The sequence below is a fragment of the Brachionichthys hirsutus genome, chromosome 5, assembly GCF_040956055.1.
Source record: "Brachionichthys hirsutus isolate HB-005 chromosome 5, CSIRO-AGI_Bhir_v1, whole genome shotgun sequence".
NCBI classification, from domain to species: Eukaryota; Metazoa; Chordata; class Actinopteri; order Lophiiformes; family Brachionichthyidae; genus Brachionichthys; species Brachionichthys hirsutus.
The window spans coordinates 14566892-14585777 of record NC_090901.1 but is presented as its reverse complement, the minus strand read 5'-3'; the positions used below and the strand labels follow the sequence as shown (position 1 = coordinate 14585777).

At 51.7% G+C, this 18886-nt stretch overlaps 1 protein-coding gene across 1 annotated transcript; it reads right to left on the bottom strand.

The window, feature by feature from the left end:
- Nucleotides 1-1159: 1159 nt before the first annotated feature.
- On the bottom strand, nt 1160-15027 carry spire2 (spire-type actin nucleation factor 2). The gene is made up of 16 exons (XM_068738984.1): nt 14829-15027; nt 11155-11195; nt 10581-10943; nt 10042-10122; nt 9794-9958; nt 9537-9623; nt 8751-8868; nt 7877-8043; nt 7642-7815; nt 6091-6252; nt 5670-5807; nt 5501-5568; nt 5289-5316; nt 4802-4899; nt 3015-3330; nt 1160-1444 (listed from the first exon to the last, which is right to left on the bottom strand). Exons 3-16 carry the CDS (start codon nt 10836-10838, stop codon nt 1160-1162), a joined length of 2145 nt encoding a protein of 714 aa, XP_068595085.1. The 5' UTR covers nt 10839-10943; nt 11155-11195; nt 14829-15027.
- Nucleotides 15028-18886: the final 3859 nt, after the last annotated feature.

Genomic DNA, 18886 nt, shown 5'->3' with positions numbered 1-18886 from the left:
CACCCGCACCGACACACCCACTCCCACGGAGACTCCAGCCGGGGGGGACGGGGGGGGGAGATTCAAGAGAAAAAGAGAGGGAGAAGCAAAAGAAAAGAACAACCGGGCAGGTCGTGAAGCTGCCCCACGTCCACGCAACTTCCGCTCAGACCCGCCTGGATAAAAGCTCCACGCGAGAAACGCTCGAGTCTCTTCCACGCGAAGGTTTCTGAGTTCTGGCAGACAGACAGCAAACGGAGCCCACTTCCTCCGTGGGGGCCCCGAGCTTCAGCAACACGGAAAGACGCGTTCCGCGTGGGAGAACGCGTGACGCGGCACTGCGGGCTGCCCCGCAATAAAGCCCGTTTACATCTAATCAATACACCGGTCCTCCGAAATCACGGATGAGAGTTAATAAATCAACATTTCCTGGTGTATTTTTACACAGTTGCTTTCATTTTGCAGAAAGATAACGGAAATGAAGTGGCGGCGCCTTTATGCTTTTATTTTGATAGCGTAATCACCGTACTTCCTATTTGATTTCCTGAAAGTCCTTTCATCTTCACTCGGCTTGTCTGTCTAAACTCAGAGCGGATGACAGACAGACAGCCAATAGGCATGTAGGGGGCGGATCACAGGAGAGCGAGAGCCAATAGGCATGTAGGGGGCGGATCACAGGAGAGAGAGAGCCAATAGGCATGTAGGGGGCGGATCACAGGAGAGAGAGAGCCAATAGGCATGTAGGGGGCGGATCACAGGAGGGAGAGAGCCAATAGGCATGTAGGGGGCGGATGACAGACAGAGACAGCCAATAGGCATGTAGGGGGCGGATCACAGGAGAGAGAGAGCCAATAGGCATGTAGGGGGCGTATCACAGGAGAGAGAGAGCCAATAGGAATATAGGGGGCGGATCACAGGAGAGAGAGAGCCAATAGGCATGTAGAGGGCGGATGACAGACAGAGACAGCCAATAGGCATGTAGGGGGCGGATCACAGGAGAGCGAGAGCCAATAGGCATGTAGGGGGCGTATCACAGGAGAGCGAGAGCCAATAGGCATGTAGGGGGCGGATCACAGGAGGGAGAGAGCCAATAGGCATGTACGCTTCGTCCCACTGCTCCGCACTCATTGGACGGAGCTCGAGTTGAACTCGCTCATATTCTGGATCTTTACTGCAGAGTTTAACTCATGAAGACAAAGTCAGGATTAAACTGGAGACAATTCATCTGCTCTTCATCTTCATCCTGCTCATCGTCTTCGTTCTGCTCTTCGTCTTCATCCTGCTCATCATCTTCATCCTGCTCATCGTCTTCGTTCTGCTCTTCATCTTCGTTCTGCTCTTCGTCTTCGTTCTGCTCTTTGTCTTCGTTCTGCTCTTCATCTTCATCCTGCTCATCATCTTCATCCTGCTCTTCGTTTTTGTCCTGCTCTTCATCTTTGTTCTGCTCTTCGTCTTCGGAGTCCTCCTAACCTCAAACTGTCCCAGTGAAGTTAAACTCTCAGACGCAGCTCCTTGTGTTTATAGCATTTATTACAGGTGGGGGGGGGGGCATCTGCTAAAGCTCAGCATGCTGGGTCAGTTAAAGGAGCATTCCGTGTCCGCTACATTCACAGTGTCGCTGCGATCTCAAGGCCTCCTGCTGCAAGAGCCACTCTGCTGCAGGAGCCACTCTGATGCAGGAGCCACTCTGCTGCAGGAGCCACTCTGCTGCAGGAGCCACTCTGCTGCAGGAGCCACTCTGATGCAGGAGCCACTCTGCTGCAGGAGCCACTCTGCTGCAGGAGCCACTCTGATGCAGGAGCCACTCTGCTGCAGGAGCCACTCTGCTGCAGGAGCCACTCTGCTGCAGGAGCCACTCTGATGCAGGAGCCACTCTGATGCAGGAGCCACTCTGATGCAGGAGCTCCTCCTGCTGCAGGAGCCACTCTGATGCAGGAGCCACTCTGCTGCAGGAGCCACTCTGCTGCAGGAGCCACTCTGATGCAGGAGCCACTCTGCTGCAGGAGCCACTCTGCTGCAGGAGCCACTCTGATGCAGGAGCCACTCTGATGCAGGAGCTCCTCCTGCTGCAGGAGCCACTCTGCTGCAGGAGCCACTCTGCTGCAGGAGCCACTCTGATGCAGGAGCTCCTCCTGCTGCAGGAGCCACTCTGATGCAGGAGCCACTCTGATGCAGGAGCCACTCTGCTGCAGGAGCCACTCTGATGCAGGAGCTCCTCCTGCTGCAGGAGCCACTCTGATGCAGGAGCCACTCTGATGCAGGAGCCACTCTGCTGCAGGAGCCACTCTGATGCAGGAGCCACTCTGATGCAGGAGCTCCTCCTGCTGCAGGAGCCACTCTGATGCAGGAGCCACTCTGCTGCAGGAGCCACTCTGCTGCAGGAGCCACTCTGATGCAGGAGCCACTCTGCTGCAGGAGCCACTCTGCTACAGGAGCTCCTCCTGCTCCAGGAGCCACTCTGATGCAGGAGCCACTCTGATGCAGGAGCCACTCTGATGCAGGAGCCACTCTGATGCAGGAGCCACTCTGCTGCAGGAGCCACTCTGATGCAGGAGCCACTCTGATGCAGGAGCCACTCTGACGGCTCTAAGCTACATTCAAAGCCGGGGTTACATGTTGACTCCATGCTGGATTCAGCCTTCTGAGGCGTGTCTGAGCTCATCTGCTGGGCGAGACGTGGAGCGTCTCGTAGCTGCGGACTGGAAGACCGGCGAGGTGGGGGGGGGGGGGGGGGGGGTCGACGGGTCGATGGGTTCTACACGGGACCGGTTCAGGAGTTTACCGGTCACAGCGTCACCGTTAAGTATTGATCCAGGGCTCCAAAGAAGCATCAGATCACACATTCCGATTCCTTAGGTTCGTCTTTGTACTGGTGCCGACGCATGAAACCATCCCTTGCAGACGCTTCAGTGTGTGTGTGCGTGTGCGTGTGTGTGTGCGTGTGTGTGTGTGTGTGTGTGTGTGTGTGTGAGCACAGTGTCGTACAGCAGAACAACCCTTTAAAGGCAGGACGGGAGACGTTGTCAGCGTCTCACACCGTTGACCGTCTTGGCGTGGACCTGCGGTGAAGGAGACACTGATGCCTGAAGCCCCCGATGTCTCCGCTGGGGGAGACGCTGTGACCGCGTGGATGCCGGAGGGGGACCCCGAGGGTCCGTATCCGGGCTGGCATGGAGGTGGGCCTCCTTCTTGGGGGTGTTGTTGAGGATGTCCAGGCTCCGGCAGCTGGAGGAAATGACATCGGCGATGAATTTGGTGCACTCGGCGCAGACTTCCCGCAGCGTGCAGCCGTGAGCATAGAGGTGGGGGAACTCCTCCTCCACGGAGCGGCGGGACAGGCTGCGCAGGGACCTGCAGAGGGACAGGGACGCTCTGAGAAGTGGCAGGAATGAAACGGGGTTTGGACAGAGAGAATCTTTTAATCGCTGCTCTCACACCAAATAACTAGAAAGACAATCAGAGATTGCAGACCCTCGCCTCCAATAGACTATTGGATCTTGTGAGACAGTAAACAGGGCTTCCGGATCAGAGGGGCCAAATCTGCTCTAGCTTGCTGCTCCGGAACGTACTACAAGCCATCTTCTGGACTCTTTTTCCCATCATGCCATTCGTGTCCCTCCCCCTTAAAGTGGCAGTTTACAGCACAAACACAATTCCAGATGTAAAAATAATTCTAGAATCTGGATCCAGATCCGGATCAACGCCATTCTCGGGGAGGACCGAGCCACGGACAGAACCTTGCTTGTGTAAACATTTCAAGTCGATTGGGTTCCTAGTTTTTGAGTTATGCGCTCGGACAGACAAACAAACAAACAAACAAACAGACAGACAGACAAACAGACAAACAAACAAACAAACGCACCCAATTGCAATACCCTCGCCTCCTCTTCGGCGAGGGTAACCAGAATAAGTGTCTCACGCCAGGTAAATCTGAATCTGCACTCCTGAGCAAGAAGCAAGCGGGCTGCCTGCCACATTGTAACACAATGACACAGTATTTTACAGACTGGGATTTCACCTGAACTGTCATGAATGGCGTTCGTTTGACTCTGCAGCCGGATCATCATCAAAAGGGTCTAAATTGTTTTTGGAATCTTTATTAAATGGGAAAATCCAGATATTTTTTTGTAACCGGATTGCTCTCAAAATTTAACGGGATGTAAGTTAGACCAAGACCCATCTTGAGATTTGTATTCATCGAGCAGTTCTTCTGTAATCCTGCTAACAGACAAAGACCATCAACAACAAATCCGCTGACCTGCTCCGATGTGGAATTGACTCGCTTGTTCGGAATCGCTCGTATTAAATACACAGGAGGCCGAAATAGGATCGATAAGATCCGCAATCCCGATCGGATCCGGATGAACTTGGAGGGTGCGATGAAGGCCCCCCCCCCCCCCCCCCCACATGACTGTGTCAAAGTCCATAAACATCCGTCACTAATCCACTGAGATATTGAGGAACAGATTCTGAAGCTCCATTGACTGCAATGTTACCGAAAACTCCAAAGTGATCCAGAATCCAGGATCTAATCTGGATCAGCACCAACATGGAATCATTTGTTCCTGGAAACATTCCCCACGTTTCCTGACGATTTCATCCAGATCCGTCTGGAACGTTTTGAGTTATGTTGCTAACAGACAGACAGACACCTCCTCCTTGGTGGAGGTAATAATGTGCCCCCCCCCCCCCGCAGCATGAACGTATTCCTTATGAGACCAGAGAGCGATCGTGTGAAACATACATGACAACCACGATGACGAGATATCGATATCGAGCTGTTATGTCAGCTCCACACACACACACACACACACACACTTACTTGTACACGTGGCTTTTGTGTCGGTGGGTCTTCGGCGTGTCGTGGAAGCCCACCGTGTACACAGGAATGTGGGCCAACTTCTTGGAGGGGATCTTCATCTGCGCCGCAGGAAGACGAACAACAAGGGGAAGGCCGAGGGAAAAGGGGAAAACGCGTCTTAAAACGGGCGCTTCAAAGACTCCAGCGCACAAACATTAAGGACAGTCACACACTAACCCATCACGGCCACAAGCTGAGACACAAATGAACATCATCTAAACACAAAAAAGGGAAAACACAATCATGCTCTGCAAAACAAACGAGTCAGAACAGAGCAGAAGAAGAACGGACGTCAACACAAACACTCAAGACCTGCCTCGTCTGTAAAAGCAGAGCTGTGCTCCGAGGAGTAGAGCAAAAAGCAGTGGCTGAATCCGGTCCGTGCACACACACACACACACACACACACACACACACACACGCACACACACACCAGAACCTTAAGTACCTTTGCACTGCAGGAGCTGCAGACACTCCTGCAAGACAAAGAAAAAGGAATCAATAGAGCCTGGATCAGAAAACAATCACGCTAAATACGTAGGGGTTGATTGGGCCGCCGATCAATAATGCAGTCTTTAATGGTGGCTGGGCTTCAGACCGCCATCAGGTGGAAAAGCTGAGCTGAACAACAGCGTAACGAAGCGAATCGACTCCATGAACCTTTTACACAGGAGGCAGGCGGCTGGCCACGAGAAGAGGGGGAACTTTCCTCTGCAGCAGCAGCAAACCTGAGAGACACGCACACGCACACACGCACACGCACGCACGCTGAGTGTGTGTGCGTGAGACGCAGCTCCGGCCTGAACAGCACCGAGTTCCGCTCCGCTACCTTTCCTTTCCTCAGGTTACTGTAGAGCTCCTTGTTCTGCAGGAACTTCTCCATCTCTGCTTTGACCAGCACTCGGCGCACGTTGATGACCTCATCCAAGGTCAAGGCCAGACTCTCCACAGGGTGGCTGAAGGCCTCCTGGACACAGGGACAGGGGGGGAGGGGACAGATCCACGGTCAGTCCGCGCTGCGCCTGCGGCCGTTTTGTTTTGGACACACGTTTGAGTGAATTCAGCTTCAAATGCGTGTTAAACTGGGGGGGGGGGGGGGGCAGAATAAACTTCTTCTTGGAGGTTAGATGTTTTACTTTATGGAAGGGGCTGTGAGACGCTGGTGAAGGTTTGTCTTGCACCCCCCCCCCCTGGGTGTCTCTGCTTTCACTCGGTACCGCCGCCCACGGCCCACTGTGGGAGGAGCTCACCATCCAGCGGGGCTCGTCTCCGGCCCTGCAGCCGGACGCGGCCCCCGGTCCCTCCGCCGTCTCGTCCACCGAACACAAAGACAGGCGGGCCGGAGAAGCCGCCGCCGCCGCCGCCCAGCCGTGAACTGGGAAGGAAGCTGCAGGAGAAATGAAACAGGGAAGCTCAACAAGGAGAAGAAACCAATCAGCCCGTCCCATTGGGCGGCGTCTCCGATGTCAGCTTCAGAGTGCTCGTCCATCGACGCCATGCATTATTCACCCGGGTGCAGTGCAGTGATTCCACCCCCTACTGGCGAAGAAGAATGTCCCGCCTGCTCCCGTTTCCTCTCGGGGCAGAGACGAGACCGAAGACAAGCAGGACTGTTTTTCAGACAGACAGGCAGCCTGCTGAGGTATGAATAGTCCCCTCCCCCCGAAGCCATTGGCTCCGCCCTGCCTCGACTGACGCCATCAGCACGTTGAGATTCGATTCAACCCCGTCCCAAGAGACCACCACTGAATCCTTTTATTGCCTTAAAAGGTTTGAAACAGAACCCTCAAAAAATGTGTCCTTCAAATGAAGGGCTTTTGTTTCTTTGATGTTCGGTCATGACTTCCTCGTCTGGAAGCATTCAGACGGGCGTGAGACACAATAACCCAATCAGGGACTGAACCAGCGTCCTCCACTTCTAGCTCCGCCTCCTGTCTTCTCCTCAGAGACACCGTCTCTAAGCCGTCCATCATGGCTGTCCTCACCACTGTCTCCAAGCCGTCCATCATGGCTGTCCTCACCACTGTCTCTAAGCCGTCCATCATGGCTGTCCTCACCACTGTCTCTAAGCCGTCCATCATGGCTGTCCTCACCACTGTCTTGTAGACCTGTCCCTTCGTCCTATCACAGAGCACACCTGATACTTTCCTCCACCCATTCCAGCCTGCCTGCACACGATTCTTCACCTCCTTTCCACATTCTCTCCATCACTCTGCTCTGTTGACCCGAGGTACCTGAAGTCCTCTACCTTTTAACGTCTATTCCTTGTAACCTCACTGTCCCCCCTGGGACCTTCTCATTTACACACATGTACTCTGTTTTACTCCTGCTCACCTTCATTCCTCTCTTTTCTAGAGCAGACCTCCACTTCTCTAGATTCTCCTCTACCTGCTCCCTGCTCTCCCTGCAGATCACAATGTCATCTGCAAACATCATATTCAGAGGAACTTCCTGTCTCACCTCATCGGTTAGTCTGTCCATCACCAGGTGAGGTGAGACAGGAAGCTCCTCTGAATATGATGACATTGTGATCTGCAGTGAGGGAATTCAGGGTAACATCTTTAACTCAGTGTGTTCCTACCATTTATCTGAGAGGCAGATGGCAACGTCAGGGTTAGCAGTGAATGTTTGGGTCATAAAAACGTCTTTAGCCGTGAATGGCAACCAAAGAGTTAAAATAACTGATGCCCCAGTAGAAGCACGCACTGCAGGGGCCCAAACACGTCCTTCCAATCTAAACCGACGGTCTGTGGACAGTGTGATTCTACTCGGGACAGGACAATCCTTCTGCACGTACACGCTCTGCAGCTGCTCAGCGTCCCGGACCTCCTCCGGACCCCCCCATCCAGCTGCGACGGAAGCAGCTCCCCGCGGAGCAAGGCCAGGTCATGCTCTGAGAAGGAGCGGTCTCTCTTCAGAGGGGTGGGGGAGCGCTCAGCCCTCTTCAGCCCCCCGTGGTCTGGGGACTCCTCCTCCTGCAGGGGGCGATGAGAAACATCAGTGCATCTCATTTTCAGTGTCTCCTGCCAGCCTCACCTCGAATGTGTTCATCTCCTCCATCTCAGCCAGAGTGGGAGCCTTGAGCAGGACGCGCGGCCGTGACGACCGCCGGGACCTGGACGCCGGCGCGGACAGATCGGTGCAGGAAGTAGACGTGACATCATCGGGACAAGGCTGAGCCAGGCAGGGCAGCGAGCCGAAGGCTGAGAGGGGAGAGAGCAGAACCGGTGAGCAGCGAGCGGCGAGGACAAGCAGCGCCGAGGACAAGCAGCGAGCGGCGAGGACAAGCAGCGGCGAGGACAGGCAGCGCCGAGGACAAGCAGCGAGCGGCGAGGACAAGCAGCGGCGAGGACAAGCAGCGGCGAGGACAGGCAGCGCCGAGGACAAGTAGCACCGAGGACAAGCAGCGGCAAGGACAGGCAGCGCCGAGGACAAGCAGCGAGCGGCGAGGACAAGCAGCGCCGAGGACAAGCAGCGGCGAGGACAAGCAGCACCGAGGACAAGCAGCGGCGAGGACAAGCAGCGAGCGGCGAGGACAAGCAGCGCTGAGGACAAGCAGCAGCGAGGACAGGCAGCGCCGAGGACAAGTAGCACCGAGGACAAGCAGCGGCGAGGACAAGCAGCGAGCGGCGAGGACAAGCAGCGCCGAGGACAAGTAGCGAGCGCCGAGGACAGGCAGCACCGAGGACAAGCAGCGCCGAGGACAAGCAGCGAGCGCCGAGGACATGCAGCGCCGAGGAAAAGCAGCGCCGAGGACAGGTAGCACCGAGGACAGGCAGCGGCGAGGACAAGCAGCGCCGAGGAAAAGCAGCGGCGAGGACAGGTAGCGCCGAGGACACGCAGCGGCGAGGACAAGCAGCGCCGAGGACACGCTTGCATGCTGAGAGGCTGCGTCGGGTCGTCCCCTTACGTCTGGAGCTGGGCTGGACCACCGGCCTAAGTCTCCTCTGCTGCCTGATCTCAGCCAGGACCCGCTCATGGAGGGACTGCTGAGGAGGAGGAGGAGGAGGAAGGCTGCGCTCGGAAACCTGACGAGGACACAGAATTAGTCTACGTTCACGCGGAGGAGGAACCATCTCGTTCCTAAACCTCCCGGCGGCGCGTAGAGCCGCAGTCGCGTCCAGTTCAACTCAGCTTTACGCGTATCGAGCCTCGACTCAAGACTCCAGGCAGCATTACAGGAAAACACCAGCGATGATTCACTACGACGCAACTCAAGTATCCCACGAAACCTGATACCGATAACCCCCCCCCCCCCCCCCCATCAGGAGCGCAGGCCAATGAAGAAAGACGATTAGAGATAGGTCCCTCAAATTGTTCCCGTTAATTTAATTTCATAGCATGCGAGAGGAAGTTATACATAGTAGATAGTAGTAGAATACCAAGCGGCTTTGAGTTCCGCCTCAGACACGCTCATCTGAGAAGAATCCCTTTCAGTGTGGGATTAAAGACATTTCTGTAACCATGGCGATGGAAAACAATGCACCCAATAGCCCAGGCTGTGAAAATGAAACGGGACCGACGGATGCGTCCCATTCCTGGACCCTCCATGTCACTTCTTTTGTAACGGTTGCCATGGAAACCTGTGATCCAGGCTAACGCTAGCGCTACCCAAAGGGTGACCCCATTAGGCTCCACTTCACGCAGGTATCAGGTGTCTCCGCTGCTTCTGGAGTGTTAACCGTTAACGACTTACTGGTTTGAGGGGAGGTCTTGACCTGATGAAGTCCAGGATCAGCTCGTGGGCGGTCCTCTTCACTCGGGTGGGAATGTCGCCGCCCACCTGGATACGTCAGGAATCACAAGCCCGAATCGAGTGTCAGTGGATTCCACAGATGTGGATGCAGCCACACGATAAACAGCACGATCGTTTTTACGCGTTGGAGTGAATGCGCTGAAACGCTGCAAAGGCTGATTGTCCCACGATCGTCGATTTGCACGTCAGCCTCTCACCGTGACTTTGCGCAGCTGGAACCTGCGAGTCCGGATGTCCTGCATCAGCATCTCGAAGGGTGTGAGGCTGAACTCGGTGGGCAGCGGGTCGAACGGCTGCTCCTGCACCTTCTTCAGCTTCACTCCCTGCCTCAGCTCCTTCATCAGCTGCACCCACAGGCGTGCCTGGGAGGGGGAAACAGCAGCCAGCGGGTCGGCGGGTGTCGGCACAGCCCCCACCACACCGCGGCATCGTCCCGTCCTCTCACCCAGTCTCGGTGCTGCAGTGCGTCCAGCTCAGATGTTGGTCTGTCCTCCATAGTTTCCTCTGTTGTGATCTTTTTCAGCATCTGTGCCACAAACAGCAACAAAAACAACTTCTCTTTTTTAACCCTTTTGAAGCCTAAAACTTGGAGAACGGGAAACGTTCCACTTTAAACCGACAACGACTAGTTTTCAACATTTGAAATGGATCCGTGTTATTTTTGTTGAGGCGTCTTGTCCTGTGGAATATGAGTGGAGCTGACAGGACAAAGACACAACGAGGTTGTCTCCAGACACCCTTTTGTATTCTGGGGACATGGCGTGACTACTTTGGGCTGGCTTTGTCCTCCGCACCTTGAAAAGGACGTTGCAGTTATCAGTTCAGAGACCCTGTTTGGGGATTTCTAACAAAGTGCCCCCAGAATGGACCCAGACATGCGTCCCTCGATGAACCTCCTGGGTGGGACAGCCCGCTCCAGGTGCAGAGACGCTGCTTGAGCGGCGGTCTACACTTGAACCAAACCGCTCCAACGACCCAACGTACCTCCTTCGCGTCTCTAATCCTGATGAGGAACGTCTGCAGCTCCAGAGTCTCCACGAACAGAGCTCTGCAAACCGCCTGGTAGTGCTCTGGAGCCAGGCTTGGACTGGCCAACCGAGCGGCGCAGAGCGCCATCACCTGGCGGAATGTGCACACTGGCTTTATGGCTCCCTCTTGCTCCTCCTCTTCCTCCTCTTCCTCCTCCTGGTCACTGTACCCCTCATCAGTCGTCCCATTCCCGGCCTGATCCCCGCCCGCCATGCGCTCGATGAGGCGCTCCAGCCGCGGGCTGAGCTCCCGCTCCTCGCTGTCGTCCAGCCCCCAGTCCAGAGCTCGGTAGATGGCCACGCCCAGAGACTGGACCAGCTGGAGGAACGGATCAGGAGGCTTCCTTTAACATTCCACATACTACCTTTTGTCAAACATGCAGCACAAAGTAATTGATTGAGACGAAACATCTGAGTGGTCGTGCAGATCATGCAAGATGCTTGTGGAAAACACGGGTCTGGATCTGTGACGCTGAGAAGCCGCCTCGCCATCAGGACATGGCGTGTGAAGGGACTTCAGGCTTTCCCACCTGTCGCTCCGATGCCGATGGAAGAGGAGGCTGGACGTCGTCTGAAGAGACAGGAGGGACGTACCAGAGATCAGGACCTTAGACATACACGGGTTGAGTTACAGTGCAGCTTCAGATGGAAACCTTTATCACACTTACCCTAACCCTCATTTCTGCTTTAAGCTTGGATCAATAAGGGGCTTGGACTTTTACCTCCATTAGTTCTTGATAAGATTCTTATTAAACCCAGCTGGTCCAGACAGATGGCCGTCCACCATGAGCCTAGGAGGTTCTGTCCAAGGTTTCTGCCTGTTAAAGGGAAGTTTTTCCTTGCCTCTGTCTACAAAGTTCTTGCTCTTGTGGGTCAAGTTGGGTTCTGTCTTTCCTTGCTAAACCTTCAACTGCCTTGCGATGACTTCCTGTTGTGATCTGGAGCTAAATGAAATCGAAATGAATTAAAGTCGCTCGTTCAGATTTCATTGTTTTGTTTTTACCCTCGCCGAAGCGGAGGCGAGGGTATTGCAATTGGGTGCGTTTGTTTGTTTGTCTGTCTGAGCGCATAACTCAAAAACTAGTAACCCAATCAACTTGAAATTTTTACACAAGCAATGTTCTGTCCGTGGCTCGGTCCTCCCCGAGAATGGCGTTGATCCGGATCTGGATCCAGATTCTAGAATTATTTTTACATCTGGAATTGTGCCTGTGCTGTAAACTGCCACTTTAAGAGGGAGGGACACGAATGGCATGATGGGAAAAAGAGTCCAGAAGGAGTCTTGTAGTACGTTCCGGAGCAGCAAGCTAGAGCAGGTTTGGCCCCTCTGATCCGGAAGCCCTGTTTACTGTCTCACAAGATCCAATAGTCTTTTGGAGGCGGGGTCTGCAATCTCTGATTGTCGTTTTCTAGTTGATGTTGGTGTGTAGGCCGTGTCCAAAACGTTCTTCGCCCTGTTTTTATCTTGGCCTGGTTAAAATCCCCAGCAAGAATGAAAACGCCCTCAGTGTAAGCAGATATGTCTGTTTGGTTCTCATCCAGGACATGGTCCACCAGGAAAAGCAAAGAAGAAGGATCCAATGGACTTGTTCAACCTTGGTTGAAGACGAGCCTGGAGTCTGATTGCCTTGGTGGTTTCAGTCCCTTCTTTGTATTCTGCTCCAACTGGAGTATAAGCGTCTAAACTCTCGACCAACTGCTCCAACCTGGTCGAGGAGGACCATCCGCCTCTTCTCCCCGAGGACTCTGAGGTAAAACCGCCTCTCTTCAGACATCCTGGTGAACTTCTACTGCCGCACCATCGAGAGCATCCCGACCAAAGCTTCACCGGAGCCTCACTTCCTGCTATTGAGGACGTTTACAGGAAGCGTCGTCTCAGGAGAGCTGGGAACATCATTAAAGACTCATGTCACGCAGCTCACGGCCCGTTTACCCCTCTGCCCTGTGGGAGGGGCTACAGGAGCCTCGGGACCGAAAGAAACCACCAGGTTTAGGAACAGTGTCCAAATCACACGAGAGCGTTATCGTGATAATGAAGACGATCAAATGTCCCACAGTCAAAACTTTATGTGCTGCAGCAGGGATTAGCAAGCCTGTGTGTGTGTGTGTCCTCCCAGGCAGCTTGGATATCTGTATCGACACCTGAGAGGCCTGAAACTCCTCGATCAGCAGCTCTCACTGCAGAGGAACAGGAGAAGGGACAGATGTGAAGGAGATGAGTAGAGGGAGATGAAAGGGTAAAGACGGGAGATTAGGGAACAACAGACGAGTGAAGGGGAATGGAGGTGTGGATGTGGTGATGTCAGCCTCGTCCCCTGTCCACCCCCCACCCCCCCCGGTGCTGAGGGCGTGGTTCTGTTCCCCGTGTGAACACAAACGCTGCTTCAGTCCACAACAGAAAGGCAGCAAAGGACACTGAAAGAGAAAAGGTGTCGGATTTCATGAAACCTGGAGGACAGGTCTAAGAAACGCTCTGCTGGGGTCACGTCGTGGAACCCGTGAGCAGAGGAGAGGAACCTGCAACGAGGACCTTCAGGTCTTTGGTGTCGTCCACTTTGAAGCGCTATAGACGGCCGTGCTAGCGGCTCTGAGGCTGCGCTCACAAGAACCTCATTTAAATCATGTTCATTTCACGACTCGAAGCAAAATGTGGGTTTACACTCAAACGCTGCGTCGTGCAGCGCCAGTCGCAGCTCAGACGTGGATCCATTCACATCCTCCTCCTCTGCAGACTGATGGACAACTGGAAATAAATGTGGGTTTTTTGCCTGACAGTAAGAAGGTCCTGGGTTCAAATCCACCCGAGGACTTCTTTGTGAAGTTTGGATGTTCTCGCCCCGTCTGCGTGGTTTCCCCCCCCCCCCCCCCCCCGGGTTCTCTGGCTTCCTCCTGCCACCGATAACTCGATAGATCGCCCGCAGGCGTGAATGTGAGTGTGACTCGATGCATGTCCCTGTGGAGAACTGGTGACTAGTCCGGGGTGAACCGAAGTAGAAATGTCCAACAGTGCTCCATGAAGATCAATGGATACAAATAGTCATTAATAATGAGCTTGTTGTTGTACATTATGTCCTCTGTAACACTTTGGGATGAATGCTAACACTTACAGAATGCTAACGGCCCTTTAGCTGATTGGATCCTTTAATCTTTACCTTTAGTAGTTTATATCATCATCATCATCATTATTGGAATGAAAACACCATTTAACCAATGACAACATGAAGCTACCTGTGTACTACTACTGCAGTACTACTGTGTCAAAGCCTGCAGCAGTACTGCTGTGCAGTACTAAAGCACGCTGGAGGGAGGTGTGCAGCAACGCGTTCCTCTGTCTGAGTCTGAGAATTCAAACTGAAATGGAGGAGGAGACAGACTCAGTCAGAAGCTTTTGTCCAACCAAAGTCGTCAACAAACGTTGAAGTTACACCAAAGATTTGTGAAACGACTCAAAAGAGCAAAACATCCCGTCAGGTTTGGGTTTTGGGATGGAGCAGGCATGTAGGTCCCGCTTCAAGAAAATAAAACCTGCTCTGAAAAGGACACTCAGACACAAGGTGCTTTCTGTGCTCGCCAGACAAACAAGGACACCTTCTAATGGGGGAAGTCAGAGGGGGGGGGGATTAGAGGACAGGCCAGCAGTCGTTTTGGTTCCATCCATCCTTTGAAGTCCTTGCAAGGCAGGAATGCTAGAGTCAAGCTGTGCTTTATGAATAATTAATCATTTACCGGCACAACACAAGTCATCCTTCTTGGCAATGGCCAACAGATGTAGCTGTTTTAATCCTCCTGTTTGTGCTGCTCAATAATCTACCAAGAGATTATAATCTGGTCAAAGGTTGAGTCGTGGTTTGAGACAGAAACAGCAGCGGTTTGGAATACATTAAGAAATACGGATCATTTCATCTCAGAATCCCTGCCAGGTACGGCACGGATCGATATATCGGCAGTAAATGTGAAACAGGTTCGATAATTCGGCGCACATACGATCACCCAAGGAAGTGGAGTTCAGCGGAGTTCGTTAAATATACGCGTTAATTACCGTCAGCGCCGGAGCGCCTCGGACCGGGACGAGTTGGACTCAGTCCGGGTTTCACTCCGGCAGCGTGACGCTAACTTTGATAGAATTGGCCCGCCGAACACCAACACCGACTCGGGTTCAGAAACAGGACCAGGGGGGGGGGGGGCACCGAGCGCTGGCTCCTACCGTCGGGCTGCAGCGTCACGGTTCCGTCCCGGTGCAGGAGGATGGAGGACGGGTCCCTGACCCGGCCGCCCCCCGCGGCCGGCCCCAGCCCCCCGCAGCACTGGTAGCACACCGCCCACGCCTGCTCCTCGTTGAGGGGCTGCTCGTAGGACTTCAGCACCTCCTCCACGGACAGCGCCCGGGGCTCGGCCGGGTCCCGGGCGTCGGCGTCGGCGTCGGCGTCGGCGCGGCCCGCTCGGGCTGACTCCCCGTCGGTGAATCTGGCCATGGCCGCGGTGCCGTGGAGCCCATCGTTCAGTCGGCGGGCACCGAGGCCATGGAGGCTGTCCGCCGTCTGCTGTCGCTGCTCGTCACCAAGCCGCCATGCTGGACGCAGCGCTTCCTGTCCAGGGCTTTCAAAATAAAACCACATTAACGTCACCTGTCAAAGTAAAATGATAATTCAGTGTGTGGTCTGAAAAGGACTCTTCAGATTCACTTCCTGTTTTATCTGGAACACGAGAAGGAGGCTTTCTGTGATCAACAGCTCCTGAAAGACTGATAAAGGAAAATAAGGTCTGATTCCATGCTGCTTCTCACGGTGGTAAACAAAGCCACAGTAAACAAACAAACAAACAAACAAACAAGCAAACAAGCAAACAAACAAGCAAGCAAACAAATAAACAAACAAACAAGCAAACAAACAAACAAACGCAAACAAACAAACAAACAAACAAACAAACAAACAAACAAACAAACCAGCAAACAAACAAACACACACACAAACAAACAAACAAACAAACAAGCAAACAAACAAACAAACGCAAACAAATAAACAAACAAACAAGCAAACAAACAAACAAACGCAAACAAACAAGCAAACAAACAAACAAACAAACACAAACAAACAAACACACACACACACAAACAAACAAACAAAAAACAAACACACACACACACACAAACAAACCAGCAAACAAACAAATAAGCAAACAAACAAACAAACAAACACACACACACAAACAAACAAAAAAACAAAACAAAAACCACACACAAACAAACAAACAAACACACACACACACACAAACAAACAAACAAAGAAACAAAGAAACAAAGAAACAAACAAGCAAACAAACAAGCAAGCAAACAAATAAACAAACAAACACACAAACAAACAAACAAACAAACAAACACACAAACAAACAAACAAACAAACAAACAAACACACACACAAATAAACAAATAAACAAATAAACAAATAAACAAACAAACAAACAAGCAAACAAATAAACAAACAAACACACACAAACAAACAAACACACACACAAACAAACACACACATACAAACAAACAAACAAACACACAAACAAACACACAAACAAACAAACAAACAAACAACCAGTCACCACGTATTTCAAGGTGCTGGCGGAATTTAAAGTCCATTTGCTGCCATTAGATGATGCTTCATGTTTTTAATGATCTGTACTGTATTGTACTATATTCAATTTGGGACTCTTACCCAACATGTGAAGTAATACTGCAGTACGGGACAATGGGAAGAGTAAAAACAACTTCTGGTGTCACAGGGAAACGTTGCCTTACTGTCATGTCACATAGGCTAAATGTGAATGCAAGGTTCCCTCCCCGTCACCCACTGAAATGAAATCTGTCCAAACGTGTTCGTCTTGAACCATCATGTTGCGTTTTAGTGATTTAAAGTGTTTATATGGTGTAAAAATGTGAACAATAGACCAAGGAGGAAATACAGAGGACAATCATGTTTGGGGTAAATCACAAGAGGGGGCCTGAGCTGCTTGGCGGAGGTTTACGCTCTCTGGATGCTTTTCTAGACATAGAGCATGTGTTTACCAGCATTTGTCTTGTTTGTTTTTCTATCTCTCTGATTTACCGGAGTGGACCAGCAGGTGGCGCACAAACACAACTAGTGTGCTGCGAAAGGTTCTTCGTGGTCATTGTGACGTCAACCATTACACAGATGTACTTGTCAGCTCTTTTATCAGTGTCAAATTTACAAACTCAATCTCCCTAAAACTTCTCAACCCGACAAATATTAACCCGACCCGTAACCCCTACCTCTACCCCTGACCCCTGACCCCTAGCCCTAACCCACAATAGTAGGCCTTTGAAACCTGCCCTCTTTCCTCTTGCAGAATTTAAAAAAAAGTCACTACGAGACCTGAATATTGTATATTGTAAAAACTCTGGCGCCCAAAAGTTAAAATACTCATTTACTTCCTCGTATCCACTTCTGTCCCTCCTTAGAGAAAACGTTTTGTTCAATCACTAATCAGGAGATCCTGTCACACATCAGGACTTCCTGCTGGTGCAGAGTTTCACTCTGCACACACACCTGTGTGTGTGTGTGGCCATCAAGCATCGGTTGTGTTGGTGAAGCGTGATGAGAACCTCCCCTGAGAGCAAATCTTCACCACAGTCATCACAAAACTCCGTAGTTGTCTGTGGATAAATATTAGCTTGGTGCTTCGTTTCTGGGTTTGAGAAGGAAACTGGTTTTCTTTCAACATCCTGTTTGCTCTCGGATTACAGCTGCTTTGTGCAATCCGAGGTTGCGGCTGCTTGGGTTGGGTCGGGGCTCTGTGTCGGGGAGAGAGGCTTGGCGGGTGTTGTGTTGTACTCGCGACGTGGACGTAAACTCACACCCATAGTTCCTCAGCGGCAGAGAGATCCACGGTCAGGAAAAAGCAGGATCAAAACGACAGGTCAGCTTCTGGGAGTGACTCTGGCTGGCTGGTCTTAGACGATGAAGGTCATGTGGAGGTCATGTGATCTGCCGTTGGGCTGAATGAAGGGCTCTATTGATCTTCACCTCCTCCAAGGAGGTTCTGTTTTAGACAGCGTTTGTCAACAGGATTATAGAAAAACTGCTGGATGGGTCTAGGTCTAATTTAGATCCCATTAAATTCTGAGAGCGATCCGGAAACCCGTCTGGATACAAAAAAGAAAAAGAAAATCCGGATTTTCCCCATTTACTTATAATGGATGCTTCTTCAGCATGTTGCCCCGCCCAAAACGCTGTCCCTCATCAGCAGTTAAAACATCAGCTCTGATTCACTTTGACTTTTCATGGTTGGTGTGTAAAGATACCGAGAACAATCTAGAACCTTCTGGTGCTGATCCAGATCACCGTGTGGACGGTGTAGATCCAGTTAGGAGGGGAACGAGCTGCTTGGGGGAGGTCTGCGCTCTCTGAGTGATTTTGTAGTTTAAAATGAGATTGGGAGTGTTTTTTTTGTTTGTTTATTTGTAAAGTCACCGTCTACAATAACAACCCCCCCCCTCCCCCCCCCATACATGTGTCTATTTGATGCATTGTACAGGAGTTAGCTTAAAGCCGATTTGCATCTGCAGTCCCTTTGCAGCTCACAATTAAAACATTATAAAACATCAGAGAGAAATCAACAGAGCATTTTCTCAAACCTGCAGGGCATCGAATCACCCACGCAGACAAACACGTTGACAAGGTCCTACTGGAAGTTGAGTCGAACAGATTCTGGAGTTTGTTCTTTTTTCTAAAATCCTGCAGTGGTGATATCGTTTTGACTTCTTATCTAGAGTTTTTAGAGAGGCAGAAGTTCCAGTGGTTTATGATGGTTTCTCCAGCCTGTCCTCACGATAGATGTGAAAGGATCATAGCGTGCATGAAACTCTTTGCAGCTTCCATGGAAAGACGATCTCTAATAGTTCTAAATTATATCAAATTGAATCTGATGAATTTTCGCCATGTTCGTTTATTGCTGCCTTTGATGACATAAAGATAAAGCAAGCCAGTAGAAGCAGCTGCTCTGAGAGCTCATTCTGAGTGAACGCTTTGGTTACTGTTAACTTTGAGCAGTCCTGTTCTGATTTTTACAACGTTTGAAAGACAAAGAGCTTCTCATTGCTGCGTGGAGTGAAAAAAATACACCTTAAAAAAAAAAAAAAAAAACAACCATTTGCACTCAGTAATATCGGCCAATGATTATCAGGCAATTATTTATTGTTTTATTGTTATTATTTCGACGTTTATGACTACGCCCCCCCCCCCCCGACCTGCCCTT